Source organism: Euprymna scolopes, chromosome 4 (assembly GCF_053919585.1).
Source record: "Euprymna scolopes isolate OS-2025 chromosome 4, ASM5391958v1, whole genome shotgun sequence".
In the NCBI taxonomy this organism is placed as follows: Eukaryota; Metazoa; Mollusca; class Cephalopoda; order Sepiida; family Sepiolidae; genus Euprymna; species Euprymna scolopes.
Genome location: NC_136485.1, coordinates 107,471,898 through 107,493,000, shown reverse-complemented (window position 1 = coordinate 107,493,000; position 21,103 = coordinate 107,471,898). Strand labels below are relative to the sequence as shown.

The 21,103-nt window shown below is 32.0% G+C and overlaps 1 protein-coding gene across 1 annotated transcript in view; it reads left to right on the top strand.

Moving 5' to 3' along the window:
- The window catches only part of LOC145271805 (cell adhesion molecule Dscam2-like), a 1,042,283-nt gene that overhangs the window by 570,027 nt on the left and 451,153 nt on the right, over window positions 1-21,103 (top strand). The window contains exon 4 of the mRNA XM_080127011.1: window positions 19,524-19,734. Within this exon, the coding sequence (XP_079983137.1) occupies window positions 19,524-19,734 (211 nt within the window). The remainder of the gene's footprint in view (window positions 1-19,523; window positions 19,735-21,103) is intronic.

Genomic DNA, 21,103 nt, shown 5'->3' with positions numbered 1-21,103 from the left:
GTGTATGTTTATAAGTGAAGCTGGCTGAACGTCAACAAACACAAATGGTGGAACTAGTAGCAGAAACACTGGGTTCCAAACTCACTGATTTGTTTTACGGCATAGCAACTCTTTTGGGGTTATTTAGTGCAGAATCCATTTCGGCAAAAGTGTTTTATACTTCAAGTTCTTTACTTCAAATATTTATTCATGGTGTTTGGTTTGATTGTTTTGTAGAAGGAAATTGTTTTTTTTTTTTGCTGTTGGCTTTGCAAAACACGATTAAACTTTACAAAGGGAAAGGAAAAAATCAACAACATCAATGTTTGCTTGTTTTTAGGTCAGAAAGTCGGCATCTTCAACCATTCTGAGATCATGTAGGTTTAAACATGGAAAGGTTTCTGCTTATTTGAAAAGGAAATATTTTTTTATTTGTCAAGCATAATTCTGAGAAAAACAAAAAAGAAGTTGTATTTTTGAAAATCTTTATTATTATTTCATTTTTTTTTTTTTTTTACATGGAGGTTGTAGCAGTTAACAAACTATTTACTATAAGCGGATCAATGCCCGGTGCCAAAGTGATTCGGCCACACTGACCAATCGGTTGGCAGGGCGCATTGATTTGAGCTGTCCACTTAAAGACTATTTTTAGCCCTTTGGGATTTCAGCTGCGATCACCAGAGAGACGCCAGCAAGCGACCTATACAGACCTCTCTCTCACTCACCCCTCCCACTGCTACTTGTTGACGACTGCAGTCTGATGGCAGACGACACCTTCAAACAGACATTTACACTTGCTTGCTGGCGTCTCTCTTGCGATCGCAGCTGAGATCCCAAAGGGCTAAAAATAGTCCTTAAGGGGACAGCTCAAATCAATGGGCCCTGCCAACCGATTGGTCAGTGTAGCCGAATCACTTTGGCACCAGGCATTGATCCGCTTATAGTAAGTAGTTTGTTAACTGCTACATCACCCCCTGCTTAGGCAAAAAGCCGATGAAGAAAAATAAAAAGGTAGCAGTCTTTAGAAAAATACAGAACACAAGGCAATGTAATGTCTGGAAGTTTATGTTGCCAAAGAAAGAATATATAAAGGGGTAATGAGAATAGAAAGTCCCAGTTAAATTTTTATTTTTTTTAAGTTCCTGCTAAAATTTCTACTTTTTTTTTTTTTAATATATTTATGTAGTTGTTTCATATTTGTGCTCTAATATAAATATGTTTTGTGCTATGAGTTTTTTTTTCTGTTTTGGTGTTGCAGATAAAGCTGAACAATTAATCAAGTTTCTAACTACAATAGATTAATAACAAATTTAGTGTTTATATATTTCTCTCTCTCTCTCTCTCTCTCTCTCTCTCTCTCTCTATATATATATATATATATATATATATATATATATATATATATATATATATATATATATATATATATATAAACACAGGTGTACAGAGCAACTAGTTGCCCGTATATGGTCATTATACTTCGGACCACACTGCATATTGCAATAATAAAAAAGCAATTAAAACGTTGATATATGTATATAGAAGTAGATATAGTAGATATTAATAACCACACAAATACATATGACATGATATGAAATAGTGGTTAGTACATAAGAAATATATCGATATCGATTGGATTATGGCATATAAAATGGCATGAATTTATCGATCAGCCAAACATTTCCAATCTTTATTATCTGCACACTGATATTTTTGAAGCAAACATATTTTGCCCAACTAATGTGAGTGCAACCTACTTAAACTGATTAAGTACAGCATTAAGTAAATGCATTTTCTTGTTTCATGCAAAGCTTTTTCTGGACCTGCTTATTTGCTAAGTGTTAAAAAACATGGTTGAACAGGAAAAACGGCCAGAATTGATTATCTCCCTTGCAGAAAGAAACTTTAAAAAAAAAAAAAACGAACAGAAAAAAATCAATTTCAAAAAACATACAAAAGGACATGTATGATATTTTTTCATCATATTCTTTTCTTTGTGATTTGATTTGATTTTTTTTGTTTGCATTAATCAAAATAATTTGTTTATTTGCAGGAACCTAGAATATAACTAAGCTAAAACGTCATCATAACAACAAGTTCAGTTTTCCAATCATATATTGGGTAGAAATTTGATATACATCTACATACAAATATTTTATTTATGGACACTTTCTAATTCGTTAGTATGTTAGAATTACTAATCTCTCTCTCTCTCATATATATATATATATATATATATATATATATATATATATATATATATATATATATATATATATATAAAGAGAGAGAGAGAGAGAGAGACATAGAAAGGAGAAAGAGAAAAACGGGGGGAGAGAGCAAAAGAAAAATAAAAGGAAAGTTAAGAAATATATAAAGAATATATTTGTAAAATCGAACAAAATCATTCTTCAAAATGAATATATAGTCGTTTATTTCATAGATTCAGTTGGAAAAGCTTGAAACTCTTTCAATTAATTCTATAAAATAGATAATAGTGTGGTTATGAACACTTTCTAATTCCCAAACATTGTAGGTTGAAATTACTTAATCTTTCTGTGTGACTAAGTAATAAATAAGAGAGAAAGGGGAAGAGAGCTGTAAGACATATCAAGACTAGATCTGAAAGACAAACAAAATTTTTAAATTCAAAATTAATTAAAGAATTATTTAATTGATCGGGCTTAAAACTCTTTCAAGTAAACATTGCAAACGAACAACCCTACATTGAATTTTAAATAATTTTGTTTATTCTTTATAAATTTAATACTCCATTTGCAATATTGAGCATCTCCTATCATCAATATCATGGATAATATCACTTGATATGGTAGAACCGTCACACACACACACACACACACACACACACACACACACACACACACACACGCACGTGTGTGTGTTTATAGGGTTATGTTTAGCATCTACTCCTAAACTAATTAACTGATTACTATGAATTTGGAATGGGTAATGTAGATCATATTTAGTTTCATTTAGCTTTAGGCAACAAAGAGGTGGAAGCTCTTTGCAACAATTCCAAAAGCATCCGATTTTTGTTAAATTTTAGTAATATGTATTACGAGAATATAAATTAATAAATATTCTCCAAATTTCAGTTTTTTTAGAGCATTCAATATATATATATATATATATATATATATATATATATATATATATATATATATATATCAGTGTTTTTGGATCAGTATGTTTAATTTTGAATTACAACAGTATTATAGGTTCTGTTTTTTTTTGTTGTTTTTTTTTTCTTTTTTTTGGCAGACGTCCATAAAAAGGAAATATATTGCAAAGTCCTTTTGAGCTTGTAGAGATTTACCCCCCCTCTAATAGCGATGTATGTATATTCTTAAACTATAGTATTCAAAGTATTTAATTTTTAATCCAAAGGAATACTACAACATTGTTAGATTTGACATCTATAAAAAGGAAAGATTACTGTTTATTTTATTTTATTTATAAAATTATAGAAATTATAAAAAAAATAAATTGTGCAATGTAAATATAAGATTATCAAATGGAAATTTAATTAAAAATATGTAATTTCATCTCCCAGGCTTTGGATAGGAGACATAAATTTCCCCATTAAAGCCTCAAGCTGGATATCATAGAAAAATGCTTTGATATTCATTCACTTGAGGTCCCCATAGGCTACTTTAATCTATTTAAACGGTGAGAAAAATAATTTATTTTAGTATTACTCGTCAATATTCGAAAAATAACACTGAAACTAGGTCAAAATCTCAGCTACTCATATTCTTTTACTTTTTATATTAAAGTAGTAGCTAAAGTTTGTATGATTAATTAGAAACAGAAGCATCTGAAGAAATATGACAGTGAATGAGGGAAATAGAGACAGAGAAATTTTTAAAAAATGTTACTTGAAATGAACGCCATGTTTAATTTTAGAAGAGTTTCCGATAGGTAGCTTATCTGTACAAGTTCGGAGATGAAAAATAGATTTTTCCGTGGGCAGCTAAACTGTTTAAGTTTGGAACTGTAATAATTTGTGGACAAAGAGCAATGATCTTCCTCCTGTGGGCACGAAAAATTATATGCGAAAATTCTAACAGATCCAGTATTTTTATGGAACGATTCCGGTTTCTGATGAGTTTCTTGTAAAACGTGGCTCAATTTGATTGGTTACTTCCTATCGCCAATGTCTATAAATAGAATCTTCTCGCTTTCTTCAATCATAGCCTCTTATTATATCAAAAATATTGCAACAGTTACTCAGAGGCTTGAATGAATTTCTTTACTTTAACAAGACACCAGGCAACGGTTACTAGCCCAGCAAAGATACTTTATAAAGTCTATCTACAGACCTGTATATCTTTATACGAGGGGGGGGGTCCAAAAGTAATGACTTCTATGTTTTTTATTCTGCCCGAATGGATCAGATAAACTATATTGTTATGATGACTGAACTTATGCATTCATGACGTGAATAATTTATCTCTCTGTTGCGGATAATGACATTGTGAGACTATGAAAGTAACACCTGTCATGAACCTGCATCAGAAGCGTAGATACGTCATTGAATTCCTCCATGCAGAAAAATTAAACTGATCAGGATTCGCCGGCGCCTGTTAAACGTTTATAAAACCGATGTAGTTAATGTCAGCACGGTTAGAAGATGGGTTCGTCGATTTCAGAGTGGTGACAGAGATATGAGTGAAAAAGCATGCTCGGGACGCCCATCCACAGCCACCACCTCATTGCTGGCAAAAGTGCATTGAGGATGGTGGTGACTTTGAAGAAAAATAAATTCTTGAGCACAAAAGGTTGCTTGTTTAAATGGTACCATTCACGTCTTTGTAACTCTTAAACTTTTTTCTTTAGTTAAAAGTAAGATGCATTGATATTGGAACGCCTTTCGTAGATATCTATCTATATAAGCTTGAGAACTTGTTTTATTTACAAAATAAATTTAATCATATAAAATAGTATCTGATTCATGTTTTGCATTAAATTGTAATCAGTTTTTCACATGAATTTACGTTTTAACATTCAGCTCTTCAAAATATTCACTTAATTAAATGCTGATCGTCTTCAAGTAATTCATAATAAAATTATTTCATTTACAAATACTAATATCCACTTTCTTCTAGCCTTTGTATAAAGACGATAAATTATCCCCCCTCCTCCCCATAAATAGAAATTTCCTTGCCTTTACATAATTAGTGTAAAAGTGCACTTTCGTAGCTATGGAAGAATGCAAACGTTTAAATGCCCATTATTTAAACAAAAAATTAATACTTACAGAAAACTATAATAAAATAGCAGGGAAATCCGGCGTTTGCCGGGATTGAATGATAATCAACGAATGTTCCACCCTCCTATATTTTAATGTCCTCGAAATTATAAAATCGCCAATTTTTCAATCAAATCGATTGATTACCTGCTCTAGTTGGGCATCCACCGCAGCAGGAAGCTTAACACCCCTCCCCTACAGCGACTTAATCCACAATACATTGTATTTTACATTACACTGCAGAGAACCTACTGTTGATTTATAAAATTGGGCTTGAATTATAGTTTAAGATACATAAGTCAAGTACCATAGTTCAATTGTACTCTAATTAGGAACAATTATTTTGAACACATTCTTGTTTTATGAAAGAATCTACAGTTGATTTTATAGGCTAGGTTTTCTGCTTATACTGTGATAAAACTTCTCAAATTCATTTGTAATATTAGGCTGTACAAGGGTCTTAAATTCGGTCAAAATTGGATTTTCCCTTTTTTACCTAGATACAGATACGTCCAAGGATGGAATACTGTTACCATATATGGGCAGGAGCTGCTAGAAAAGACTTGTCCTGCCTTGATAGGGTTCAAAATAGACTGCGTGGCCTGGTGGGAGATGTCCTTTTCTCTTCGCTGCAACCTCTATCTCACAGAAGAGATGTTGCGAGTTTGTCTCTGCTTTATCGTTATTTTCATGGAAAGTGTTCAACTGAGCTTCAATCTTTGGTCCCCCCCTCGCCAAACTTTCACAAGAAACACTAGACTAGCTGTAAACATTATCAATAATTTTCCCCACTCTTTATCTGTACCTAAACCTAAACATAGATTCCATGATCAAAGCTTCTTTCTTAGAACTGCACGCCTGTGGAATTGTCTTCCGTTTTCCTGCTTTCCAGCTGTCTATAATATGGTTGTCTTCAAGTCCAACGTGAACAAGTTTCTGATGAGCCGTTCCACTTCAGTTAACAAATTTACCGAACTTCCATTACTATCGATTACTATATTGTCCTTTTGACTACTCTACACTCTTTAACCCTTATCCTTGAGTGGCTTATCGGCCTTGATAAGTGGTGACGCCTATGTAAAAAAAAAATATGTATATGTATATATATATATATATATATGTATATGTATATATACATATATGTGTGTATATATGTATATATATATATGTATATGTATATATATTTGTATATATATATGTATATATGGGTACACATATGTAAATTTGTATATTTATATATTTATATGTATATATATATATATATATGTATATATGTGTGTGTATATATGTATATATATGTATGTGTGTATATATATGTATGTATATATATGTATATATATACATGTATATATATATATATATATATATATATATATATAATATAAAGCTGAATGTCTGTGTGTGTGTCTGGTCACGAATAGGCTTCTATATAGTTGACTATTTTAAAAAACTGATTACATATAATGATAGAAGAATATCGAGACACAGGAATGGATATGTTTGATCTGGCAGAACGGTGGTTCATTAAAATTGTGGGGTCTGCGTTCGCGTCTGGTCCACAAAGTATGGAAATAAATAATTTAAAAATTAAAAAAAAAACATTTACACGTGTTTTTGATATAGATGTACATAAGAATACTTTGGTAAGTATGTTTTAACTTAAATAGGGATGGTATAATAAAATTGTGGGGGTCTGCGTTCGCGCCTGGCCTCCATAGAATGAAAATAGGCACAAACTTTAATAAGACTTTCATATCTATTTGCATAAGTATACTTTGATAATTATGTTTCAGTTTGAAGAAATAGGGTATAATAAAATTATGGGGTGTTCATTCGCACCTGACCTCCATAGAATGTAAATATGTCACAAAGTTTAACAAGTTTTTTTTAATATAGGTCCACAGAATATTGTGATAAGTGTTTCAGTGTGAACAGGTATGGTATAATAAATTATGGGGTTTATTTTATTTTTTTATTTTTACTTTCACCATACTTTCTTAAATCAGAGTCCATTTTCTGTAGGCTGTTTTTGAACCCAGTCAACGACGGGTACTTTTGCTAGTATATATATATATATATATATATATATATATATATATATATATATATATATATATATATATATAAGTACCCTTGTCTATCTGTCTGCATGATTCTTTTTTTAGTTAGGCTGCTAAAAATAGCAGGTAAGGGCTCAAAATCTTTAAAAATTGGAACTTGTCAGACTTAAGTCGACTTAAAGTGCTCTTGTACACACATACAATTATAATTTATAGGTCAAATTTGCTTAATTTTTCACTATTTCTTGTCCATCTGATGATAATTTAAATGTTAATGACTATGGCTGGAGTGCTAAAAGTTTTAGTTTTAATTCTAGCTGTTGCACTTACATCATTCTTTACTTTATCACTACTATATATTGGGTACAATATCTTAATAGAGAATTGACTCTATAATAATAAATACGAAACCTGCATCAATTAAAATATCATATTTAAGTATCTTTTATAACCGAGCAACATCGGGCGATCTGCTAGTCCTACACAGAACTGACGAGTTGATAACTAGTTAGGTGTAATAAAAATATCGAGTGTTCATCTTCCTCGGCATGTAAAAAGAGATACGTTTATAGTCGGCAGCATTCCATTTGGCAAGAGAACTCGTTGTCGGTTGCAGTCAACGTGTCTAGCCTTTTGCATCTAAAAATATCTGTTTAGTGATAAATGACGAGGTGATTGGTCATCTCCACAAAAGCAGTTATTTGCATATTGTTAACTCGAAGTGAACCATCTTGCCAGGCTCTTTCGCTGCTGTGGTTTTGGATCAAATGCCAGCATTGGGCAACAAGAGATTGAATAATGACTACTTTGGCAACGGAACTCGTATGCAGATTTCGCATGATTCTCATTAGATATTACAAGAGATAATCAGAAATTCTTTCTTGCTAAATGCCAAAATATCAATACAGGTTGTATTAAAGTTTAGCATTTCTTCGAAATCGAATTACCAAGGAAGCAAAAGGTTTAGTGCATTTATATATGATTGTATTGTTCGCCAAGTTTGGGCAGCAGCCTTTTCATTGCATCTTCCTCCATCCGTCCCCACATACTCATATTAATGATGTACATTGAGAGAACTTGAAGTCATCTAACGTTATTTAGTTCTTTGATAGGTGAGACAAGGTCAGGTGTAGTTTTAAGAAGTTAACATACTCTGGCCTACAAAAAATGCCTTAGCAAATCTGTCGGAATTACTCAGTACAGACGCATCAAGCAATTAGAAATAAACTAAACCTTTGTCAGAAAAATGGTAACGCCTGGGAAGGTGAACCTCCAAGGACTAAACAGAACCATATCTCAACCTAATAGTAACAACGTACCTGTCAGACTTATTTAAGATTTCTAGCATATAAAGTTACTTTTTGAGATTTTATAAGTTGAACTTAAATACAAGGGTCGTTCCAAAAGTAAAGCCTCCTATTTTTTTTAAACTAAAAACGAAAGTTGAAGAGCTATGAAGACGGGAGTAGTACCATTAAAACGAGCGACCTTTTGTGCTCCAAAATATATTTTTCTTCATAGTCATCACCATTCAATATGTACTTTTGTCGGTGATGGGGTGGTGACTATGCACGGACGTTTAGAGCATGTTTTGTCACTCTCATCTCTGTCACCATTCTGAAATCGGCAAACCTATCTCCTGTTTTGAGAGGAAAAAATTAACTATGTTATATAAGCTGCACACAGACTACTTTTAATTGTGTCAAAGTGTCATTTTGTCAGTGTTGTCTCATGAACATATATACTTAAATATCTGCAGAAATGTGAGAGGTGTACTCACTTTTGTGATACACTTTATATAAACTATGTTCAGAAGATAAAGCGTAAAGTTACATAGTGACTTTATTACATTATCAAGTAAAAAACGGTTGCAGAAAAAGAAATAAGAGAGAAACCTCCTTCGGTCATGGCATTTCGAAGCTAAATGCGTCTTGTCAGGAGAGGAGAAAAAGCCGGCATTATACAAAAGTAACCGTAGAAAGACAGCACTGACTTTGAAAATATTCAGATGAGAAATGGAGAAAAAATTTTTAGATTAGAATTAAAAATTTTTTAGATTAGAATTGGAAAATAATATTTTTATGATATGATGGTGATAGGGGGAGGGGTAAAAGAGAGAAGGGACAGAAAAGAACAATAAATATCAAAAATGTACAAAGCAAGAGATAAGAAAATGAAATACTAAGAAAAACATTTTATAAATTTTTAAAATTAAAAGAAAAATTTCAAATATTTCCAACAATATTTGAACAAATATTCCAAAAAACTTACAATAAATGAATGTGCTATAGATATACTTCTGTTATTTGAATTGTTTACAAATGATATATATGCTCTGAAAGTGCAATTCATATTTATTGAGCATAAATACATCTGGCAGTTTTCGAAAACATATTTATTGTATATTGTATACTTTATTAAAAGTGTGTATATATATATATATATATATATATATATATATTGGTAAAATATACTTTTTGGTCCCTTGACAAAAGGAGGGTGGACCTGTAAATTCACGCTTGTTCGTTTGCCTGTTCGTCCGTTCGCACTTTGTTCGTCCACACTTTTCTCAATGACTATGCCTTGTAATTTTTGAAATTTTGCACAAACATTAAACATGATATGAGTAAAAAAGTAACAGAACAGATTTTCCTGGAAAACTCCAGTCGCCCCCCCCCTCTCTAGGAGTGCCTTTCGGGTTAAAATGGCTAAAATTCACACTTTTGTGCTTATTAAAAAAACTGATTCCTTGGATTTTTATAAAACTTTCTGGAAAGTTGTAATTAGATAATTTCTATATAATTTTGTTTGTCTGTACTTCACAATAACTCTTGATGTGCCCCAGGGGCTCTTTAAGGACTAATGAAAACACTCCATTCTTGGGACTATTTTACTATATTTGTCCCAAATTTTCTGTGTGTGTCTATTTATTAGATGTTTTGCATGGTGCTGAACTCAAATTTAAATATGGGGACTTTGGTGGCTAAATGGTTGGGGGCGAATGATGGACTTAGTCATTTCTGTTTGTTTTTTTGTTTTTTTTCCATGGTGCAGAACTCAAATTTACATATGTTAAGGCCTAAAACTGCACCGTTCATTCACTTTCACCAGGATTTGACATCTCCTGGCCGGGGGCAAATATTGAACTCAGTCATTTTTTTTTTATACCTTGTTCACTGCGCACTCACGGGGTGGGGACATTCATGCTTCACCTGTTCAATTAAATTTTACCTTTTTGTTTAGAAGCTCAATGTATGTTAAATATAATAACAGAGCATATACATAAAAGAATATCAGTATAGTTACATTCGAAGGTCATTTTTATGCAAGACAACTCATCCAGCATGTTAAAATTTGGTACACTATTATAGATCCGTTTCGTTATGCAGAAACATACGGTTATTATTATATCAATATTGTCTCTTTTCGTGTATTTTGTTAAATTTTAGTCTGCTGGAGAAGCTGTTTTGCATGAAAAATAAATATATGGACCTTGGAATGTAACTATACTGATATTCTTTTATATATATATATATACATATATATATATATATATATATATATATATATATATATATATATATATATGTGAAATAAAAATTACAATAAGTTTACCAAGGTAATCAAGATGGTAAACTAAAAATATATTATAAATATTAAAGAGTTAATATTTACACGTAACGTAATCTCAACCAGATGTAAAAGCTCAATAAAATCGAAATATATATATATATATATATATATATATATATATATATATATATATATATATATATATAGTAATTTATAAAATATATATGGCGATTAAGCTACACTTAATATTCTGCGTTTCATCCACTGTAGGATTCGTCGACGAATCCTACAATGGATGAAACGCAGAATATTAAGTGTAGCTTAATCGCCATATATATTTTATAAATTACTAACTAGCTCTACCTACGTATTGAGCACTTTTGAAGTAAATACTTAAAGTTTACGCATAAATCTATACTTTCGTATATTAAATTTGTGTGAGTAAATGAAGTAGTTATATTATATATATATATATATATATATATATATATATATATATATATATATATATATATATATATATATATACATAATAAAATTTGTCTAGTATAATAAAGTAAATTCCTGAAGTAAAATGTGTCTAAATAAATATAACCAGTTCCTTAAAAGGAATTTACTGCTGTAAATAATGTTTATTATAATAGTGTTGTGTGTGTATCCACACCGAACATAACAAAAATGACACTGTAAATAGTAGGTCTATGTGAAAATATGTTTTAGAAAAGCAAACATTGGCGTTAGAAAATTAAGAAAAAGCACTTCATACCAACACTATGACAAAATAAACCAGAAAAAGAAACTCTGAAAAATATAATTAAAAATTGATGTGAAGTTTGGAGTTCTTTTCGCCAGGCAATGTCAGATGTCATCACTTGCGTATATAAGTGAGAAGAGATAAGGAAAGAAATTTGGAAGAACTGGAGACTAATAAATATACAAGTGTTGAACAGATAAAAATGGAGAATCGATTAGAAAATCCATTATAAAATGTATTAACGTTCGCAACCAACGTTTTACCAAGGAAATATTGTCTTAGGAATGTTGTGCACATACACACCTGGGTTTATATGCACAGTATCTATTTACATTTAACACATATATATCAGGTTACAAACATTAATCAGAATCAGAAATCGGAAAAAATCAGAACTTTGGAGTATCGGAATTGGAAAACTTTGTGCATGCCAAAAGCGATTATTTTAATTATCTTTTTTTTTATTATTTGATTTTGTTAAAAAAAAAAAACATTTAATGCTGCTATTAATAATAAATTAATAAATATTATTGATTATAAACTAACCATCATACTGTATATCGATACTTTATGGCTGATTGGGATAGCTTCCGTACATTCATATCTGACCTACCTCTGCATTCCATGTTTAAAAAGGATGTGTCCTCTATAGTATCAGATCTGACCGAATGGTTAATTGTAGGTATAGACCGATTCATACCATCCAAAAAACTCCAACAAAAACCTAACAGCCAGCCATGGTTCTCTCCACAATGTGCTACTGCTCCTCTATCAATATAAGAACCAAGTTCGTCCAAGGATGGAGTACTGTTGCCACATCTGGGCAGGAGCTGCTAGAAAGGACTTATCCTGCCTTGATAGAGTTCAAAATAGACTTCATAGCCTCATAAGAGATGTCCTTTTTTCTTCCCTGCAACCTCTATCTCACAGAAGAGATGTTGCGAGTTTGTCTTTGCTTTATCGTTATTTTCATAGAAAGTGCTCGACTGAGCTTCAATCTATGGTCCCCCCTCGCCAAACTTTCGCAAGAAACACTCGTTTAGCTGAAAACACTATCAATAATTTCCCCCACTCTTTATATGTACCTAAACCTAAACGTAGATTCCATGAACAAAGCTTCTTTTTTAGAACTGCATGCCTGTGGAACTGTCTTCCTTTTTCCTGCTTTCCAGCTGTCTATAATATGGTTGTCTTCAAGTCCAATGTAAACAAGTTCTTGATAAGCTGTTCCCCTTAAGTTTACAAATTTACTGAATTTCCATTACTAACAATTACTATATTGTCCAATTGACTACTGTACACTCTTTCATCCTTATTCTCGAGTGGCCCCTGGGCCTTGATAAGTGGTGATGCCTATGTAAAAAAATTTTTTTTTTCTAATTCTGCTTAACGTTTTTTTGACTTTCAAAGTCTATTATTACTTTCTCCCATGTTTTCATTAGCTTGTCTCTTTTAACTGAGCTTACTACTCTAACTGTTTTATATCTACTGCTCCAAGAACTCTCATCCATTATTTTAATGTGGCTATACCATCGAAATCTCCTGTTCTGCGCATATCTCCTTATACTGTTGATTTCATCTTCCACTGAGGTCACCATATCTAAGCCTGTTTTTAAGACTCACATTACACATTCTACGTGTGATTCTGATATCATTTCTCCTCATGCAATGCATATCCTCAACCGTCTCTGACCAGATTCCACTTCCATACATCACCCTGCAGACATATCACTCAATAAAACTCAAGTGATTAACGGTAACTTATTATTGTCCATGTAACTTTCTTAATCTTTTCATTTGTAACAAAAGTTATAAAAAATTAAAATGACGTTGCAAATTGGGCACAAGGACAAAATGTTTGGAGTGATGAGCAAGTGGGAGGAGTCGATAGTCATACCATATTTTGTCCGACTATTTTTCTAAACTTATTTCAAGCTAGATTCAATGATCTTAACACCGCATTCATTCTATGGTTTTTATTCTAGTTAAAATGCCTTTTTTTCTTCCCTGCAAGCTCTTTTCTACAGTAAAGACTTATGAGCCTGTCTTTGCTCTGTCGTTATTTTCAAGGCAAGTGCCCGTCTGAGCTTCAATCTATGGTCCGCTCCCCTTGCCAAACTTTTACAAAAAAACATTCGTCCAGCTACAACGATCATCAACATTTCCTTCCTCCTCCCACTCTCTTTTTGAGCTTAAATCTAAACGCAAATTCTATGAACAAAGCTTCTCTCCTAGAACTGGCAGCCTGTGTAACTCTTCTTGTTGAGACATCCTCTTAAATAATCCATTTCTTCCCTATTTTCACCACTATTAAAACGTTGTTATCCTGATGACAACCGTACACTCATTAACTCTTATCCTTGAGTGGCCTTCAGGCCTTGATAAGTGGTGACTGGCATGTAAAAAAATATTCATAAATGTTTTTTTTTATAAATAAATTATAGTAAAAAATTAAATGTACCTAAACAGGAAGAAAAATATTTTTATTCTGTTATTTATTATGGTTTAAACTTATTAAACGTTTGAAACAGGTTAGATATCCACACTCTCCGCCAACTATAGCATTTAAAAATTTTTTAAAACTAAAGACCCAAATAAAATTAGATAAATAGCCGGTTAGTCAGGCCCTATCAATCTTGTTATATGTGTGTAAACCACATAATGTTCTTCAAATTGTTTCTAAAACTAAAAATAATTTTAAAAAACTAAAAAAAAAAAAAAGAAACAATTTGTTTTATTTATAATAATTTCTGCAAACAAAATCATTTAAAAGATTGCAGGAATTTTACCCCACAAGAATAATGCCATATGCAGCTTTATAGCAATATTCCAGATTTTAATTTTAGGCTCCATCTAGTTTGTTTTTTCTCTCATTAAAACCTCCAGCTATTTCATTGGTTATCCTTGTTCCTTTTTTAAACTAAGCAAATTCAAGATTATTGCTGGGTCGTCTCCAGAAAGTCTGTCCAATTCAGCCACACTTCTTCAGCAGGATGTGCTTTACAGCAGAATGTTGTCTTGCACATTGCTCCAAATCCTTGTTTTGGATGTTCTTCCATGTGATATTAAAAATGCCCCGCAGATAAATGTCCATAAATGTTAAAAATTTGTTTTTTTTATTTATCTGGGAGATTTATTGCCAAATCAGATTTCGAAACCTAAAGCTAGCATATTATTAGACTTTCAGACTTGTATCTCTCAGAGGTTCTGTCTGTGACATTCAACTTTTAAATTGCGTATTTCTCACCAAGCATGCAGACTGAATGGACTTGCGATCAGTCATTGTTTTTTGTTTTTTTTTCTAATAGAGTAATATAATTTTCAAACAGATTACCTAACAAAGTTCAAAATAGAATTTGTGTAGAAATGGTAATAAACTTAATCAATTCAGAAATAATGGTAAGATAATGAACTTAGAAGTCTATATTAAGAGACTTTTTAAAAGTTTAATCTGCATACACACACACACACACACACACACATACACACACACGCCTTTTTGATAGTAAAAGATATATATTTTTAATGTATATATTCAAAAAGTTGCTTTTTAAAAACGCCAGATTTACTTAAACTCAGTAAAAAAGGATTTGCACTTTCAGAACATATATGTATCCTTAGTAAACAATTCCATAAAACCGATAAAATAATCTGAATGTTATATAAATAGTGGTATTGGAACTGTTTACATATGATATATATATATATATATATATATATATATATATATATATATATATATATATATATATAAAGTTACCTTGTCAGTTTGGGGAACTACTCCATCAACTTTTGGTCTACAGAATTGAAACTTGATATATATATAGGGGATTTGGGCCTGGGGAAAAAATTCGATTCCGTTTTCGCCGGTAAAAATAGCTGTCAATGGGTCAAAATTTAAAGAATTAGAACGTGGAAGGCGTAAGTTGATTTAAAGTTCTCTTTAACACATGAGCACATATACATTTATACATTAAACAACGTTATCATTTTTAAAGTTTTTATATGCGTATGAATTAGGGTAAAACGGTAACGAATAAGGCTAGAGAGCTAAATGTTTGGATTTTGATTCTAGCTGATGGCACCTAAGACATTTTTTATTACTTTTGAAATCATTACTCTATATGGGGTGCAATGTAATAATCGACAAGGATTGGGAGAGTCTTCAAGGTAGATCACTCGCATGAATTAACAGAATAGATATTGTACAGAATGAGAGTGGAGATGGTGTCGAGAGAATGAGAGTAATAGACTGAAACTTGCAAGATGGGAGACAATGAGATTTTAAATGAAAATTATCTTACTCTATTAATAAAAACAATAACAGATCGCAAATCTAATTATCTCATTAAAACAAAATGCATTGTTAAACATAAAATATAAATATAAAAGTTGAGTGATTGAATTTACATGTATTTTGTGTTATCTTTTATATAAAGGTGCAGTTATTTGTGTGCATAACAGAGCCGCAAGCACTGTTAGCAGCAGCAACCATATGAGCTAACATATGCAAATGATGAAGCCGGCAGCGCAAAGTGGTGTCACAGCAGGAAAGAAAAAGCAAAAACACAAAGACACACGTAGCTGGAGAAGCGACTGAAAAGCATGTGTTCTAGATATGGCCGGAAAATGACAGCGAGCAAACTACATGGGTGAGGAGAGCATCTTAAAAAGACATGGCAGATGACATAAACTAACTGAACTGTTTAAAACAAGATGCAATGCGTTGTTGGAAATACCAAGAATAAATGTCTTTTGTTTAAACTGAAAAATACTGTGTCAAGTTTCTTCCTCTCCTCTGTTATTGCAATGGACTCTCCATGTTAACATGTGCTTGTGTGTCTAGTTAAAAGTTAAAAACTATAAAAACACCGAAAAGTTGGTAAATTATTGATCGACGTTGCCCCGGATTACTAATATCTAAAATTAAAAAAAAAAAATACTAATTTTTCGGGAGGGAGGAGGTGGAAGGATCAACTAGGCCAGATTTCATCAGGGGTGGAAGAAGATAAGATATTCCGACGTTATTTATTATATAAAAAAGAGGTGTATAACGTAGATTATTATTTTTTTTTTCAATATATTAAAACAATAGAGATTCATAAGCTGTGAGGGAGACAGATGTGAAAAAACGGGGAAAGTGGAAAAAGAGACAAAGATAGAGAGACAGAAAGAGAGAAGTAAAGATAGGAGTTTTAATGTAAAGATATTGCACACACTTTATAAACACTTCTGTTTTGTTTTTTGTTTTTTAATAGCCACGGGTAACACCGGGTAGCTCATCTAGTTAAAATATATAGGACAAAAGCCTTAGAAAAGTGAACCGTGATGAACTCAACTTAAGTATATTAAGTGTTTTTTTTTTCTTTTAATTAAGACAGTTATTATTACTACTTTGATAGGATTACTATACTTTGCTACTGAATGTTATCAATGCTGTGTGTGCATTTGACTGGATAGTTATGGCAGCAACTGAACTTAACGAAAGATTTTCCAAATACGTGGGTCAGTAAATAGAAATTATAGATTGATTCCGGATATTGCTGGTTTGGAAGATGAAAGAAAGCAACGTTCGTTTGCAATTGAACTAAACAATTTCGAAAAGTCAAGTGGAAGGGGATTATCTGCCCTTGGAAGATTGCTGTAGAAAAAGGCTGTAATTGAGCTGTCCACGGGAATGCGGCTTACAACTGGCTGGCATGTGTGAGATAGTTCACACACGGTCAAGGCGAATGCATGTATGAGTTTCGGTTTAATGAGCCTGAATGTGACCTCTTAAAAGATGAAAAAGATCAAATGCCTTTTGAGGTAAAGTAAGCTGTCTATAAAAGCTGACAAGTAAAAGAATATGCTTCTGGGATAGAAAGCTACAGAATTTATCATCTTCGTCTTCATCATATTCAGTTTAACATCTGTTTTACATGCTAGCATGTGTTAGACTGCTTTAAAAATAAATTGACTTCTAAATTAATCTATCTCTAGCCAGGTCTTTATTTATTCCTCTTTCCCTCAAAACCATCATTCTCACTTCCTCCCATTTTTTCCTTGGCCTGTCTCTGTTACCTCAACTGTACTACTGCTCCATATTTAAAAATTCTAGAGACTAATCCGTCTCCTGTGTGTCATGAGTAAGTTGTAGGAATCTGTGATAAATAGAGAATTGGTCAACTACCTCAGCAGAAATAACCTACTCAGTGACATGCAATACGGTTTCCATTCTGCCAGATCTATACCTGATGTGCTAACTATAATACCTTTTTTTTTACATAGGAGTTGCCACTTATCAAGGTCCAGAGGCTACTCGAGGATAAGGGTTAAAGAGTGTACAGTAGTTCATGGAACAATATCATAGTAATCGTTAGTAGTGGAAATTTGGTAAATTGGATTACTTAATAGGAACGGCTTATCCAGAACTTGTTTACGTTGGACTGGAAGATGACCATATTGTAGTCAGCTGGAAAGCAGGCAAACAGAAGACAGTTCCACAGGTGTGCACTTCTAAGATAGAAGCTTTGTTCATGGAATTTATGTTTAGGTTTAGGTACAGATAAAGAGTGGGGGAAATTATTGATATCTCACAGAATTAGTGTATCTCTCAACAAGAGCTTAGTTTCTAGAGCAATAGCTCTTGACCTATCAAAAGCTTTTGATAGGATATGGCATAAAGGTCTACTTCATAAGATTTCTAGCTATTCCGTAGCTGGAAATATCCTTTAAATTATTAAATCTTGTCTATCTGATAGTTTTATATATGGGCAGAAATCAGAAGGTAACAGTATTAATGCTGGCGTACATCAGGGTTTCATCCTGGCCCAACTCTCTTCTCGATCTTCATCAATGATTTCCCAAATCACATTCTCAACGCCTCAATTGAAATGAATGGCTCTCATCTTGGGGAAGCACCATGTCTGAGTAAACTTTTGGGTCTGACCTGTACTTCTGATCTGAAATGGAACACATACATTAAATCTGTTGCCAAGGTCGCTGGAAAAATCGTTGGATTACTCTACTGTCCCAGTAGGTATCTCACTGCCAATGCGATCTTCCATCTGTATAAGAGTCAAGTACATCCTAAAATGGAGTACTTTTGCCATCTCTGGACAGGAGCTGCTCGGTACACACTATCCTGCATTGATAGTTCAAAACTTGCCTTGAAACCTAGTAGGTGATACTCTTTTCTTTCCTCTGCGACCTCTTTCCTTCAGAAGAGACGCTGCAAGCCTTTTTCTGCTCTATTGTTATTTTCATGGCAAGTGCTCGTCTGAGCTCCAATCTATGGTCCTCCTTGCTAAACTTTCACAAAAATACTCGACCAGCTACAATCATTATCAACAATTTTCCCGACTCTCTATCGGTGCTAAATTCTAAACACAGATTCCATTACCCACATGTGGAATACTGTTCCATTGGCCTGCTTCCCAGCCGGTTACAATATGGTAGCCTTAACGTCCAATGTAAACAAGTTTTTGTCGAGTCATTCCTTAAATAATCCAAATTCTACACACTCTACACCATAAACGATTACCACACTACCACCTTACGTTTATTAACCCTTATCCTTGAGTGGCCTTCAGGCCTTGTAAAAAAAATAAATTAACCCAATTACTCTTACCCATCTTTTCAATGTGACCAAACCAATGAATTTTCTCATTCGCGAGCATATCCATGACTGAGTATATTAAAAATTTGTTTAATTAATTTTACATAGGAAAAGTGGACTTTTAATATCAATGTCAGAGCAAGAAAAAAAACTCCACTTTATAGCTATATAGATTATTATAATAATAATAATAATAATAATAATAATAATAATAATAATAATAATTATTATTATTATTATTAAAAGTTTTTATGAAATAATTAACTTTTATCTTTTTGTTTTCAGGTGATATGGAGGAAAGTACCGAGCAGACATCCACTAACAGTCGGAACATTTACATTCATCAGTGACAAAAGTTACTCAGTTCATCGCAATACTGAAAAAAATGAGTGGAATCTTATCATAAAAAATGTTCAGCCAAAACATGCAGGTCTCTATGAGTGCCACATATCTACAAAGGAAGAACAAAAGTTTAACGTTTTTTTAAATGTTGTAGGTAAGTAAAAAGAAAAACTTTGAAAAAAAGCTAATTTAACATTCACGAATTATCTTCCCTTGATTTTCTTTATTTTTTAATGGATTTTTATGATACATTCAGGAATTACAAAAACTATTTAAATGAAAAAAAAAAAATACAGCAAACAAAATGTTCTCTTTATCTTTAATTTTTTAACTTTATTTTAAAGTCTATTCAAGTTTCAGATTTTACTTACATGAATAATTTACAGGGAAAAAAACATTTTCTATTTTTTATATGTTTTAACTTTTCTTATTATTAACTTAGTACCTTGCATTATCTGATATCATTGGCTCTTTGTCATTACAGTTTAACAATGGAGAAGGTTTTCATATAATAATCTTTATTTAATCAGTACTTTAATCCGATAATATTTTCGTTTTCAGTATTTTATTAAAAATATGGGATGAGAGGAAAAATATAAAAGATGCAACATCCAGCAATTTTAAAAGGATAAAAATAAAACGTTAGGAAATTGAAAGACTTTATATCAGAACTCCACAATCTTCAGTCTAAGGTCCGACTGTTCTCTCCTCAAAGAGAGGAGGAGAATTCTTTTCAACTGGGGAATCTTTTCACTTTTTTTTTCATCCAAAGTGCCGTTTTTTGGTGTGTGTGAGGGGAGTAAGTTTTCCTTACATTAAACATCGATTATGTGGAAAGATGGATAAAGCGGTCTTATATCAGTTCATTAGAAATTAAAGTTTTTCCAGAATCAAAAAATATGATCATTAAAAAGTACAAAATTTATTAATAGAATATTGATACATCCATGTAAATTAATTTTGAAAACTATATTTTTTATCATACATACTGTAAGAATAATCATTTGTTTCTTATTAGAAAAGGCTTCATTGCCTTGACAAATTTCAATGTGACGTAATTTGAAGCAAAAATGTTTCATAGATTTTGACATAATTATTTACCTATATCCCGTTAATCCATTTTGGCATTTGTGCACTAGTGCGAAGGTACAACATTTTGGTTTTCAGTTGTGACATTTAGAGAGTGCATAGCAGGGGCAGACAACTGCATTTTCAGAACCAAATAGAAAATCTTGCAGCAATAAATGTGTTTGTTTTTTTTTGTTTTTTTTTTAAATAGCTTTAAGAAAATTACAGTGACACAAAATACAGTTTTGTAAACACAAATTAGAGATTTTTTCTGTAACAAAGCTAAAATTCTGGAATTTTCGAATGAATGTTTTTTTTTTGTTGAGAAAGTTTTTGTTACACATTTATTGAATTAAAATAAATATGAAACTTATAACACAAAATAGTGTTCTGCCCCTAATATATGCTTGTTTGTCTCTGCTATGCATTCTCCAAATGTCCCAACTCAAAACCAA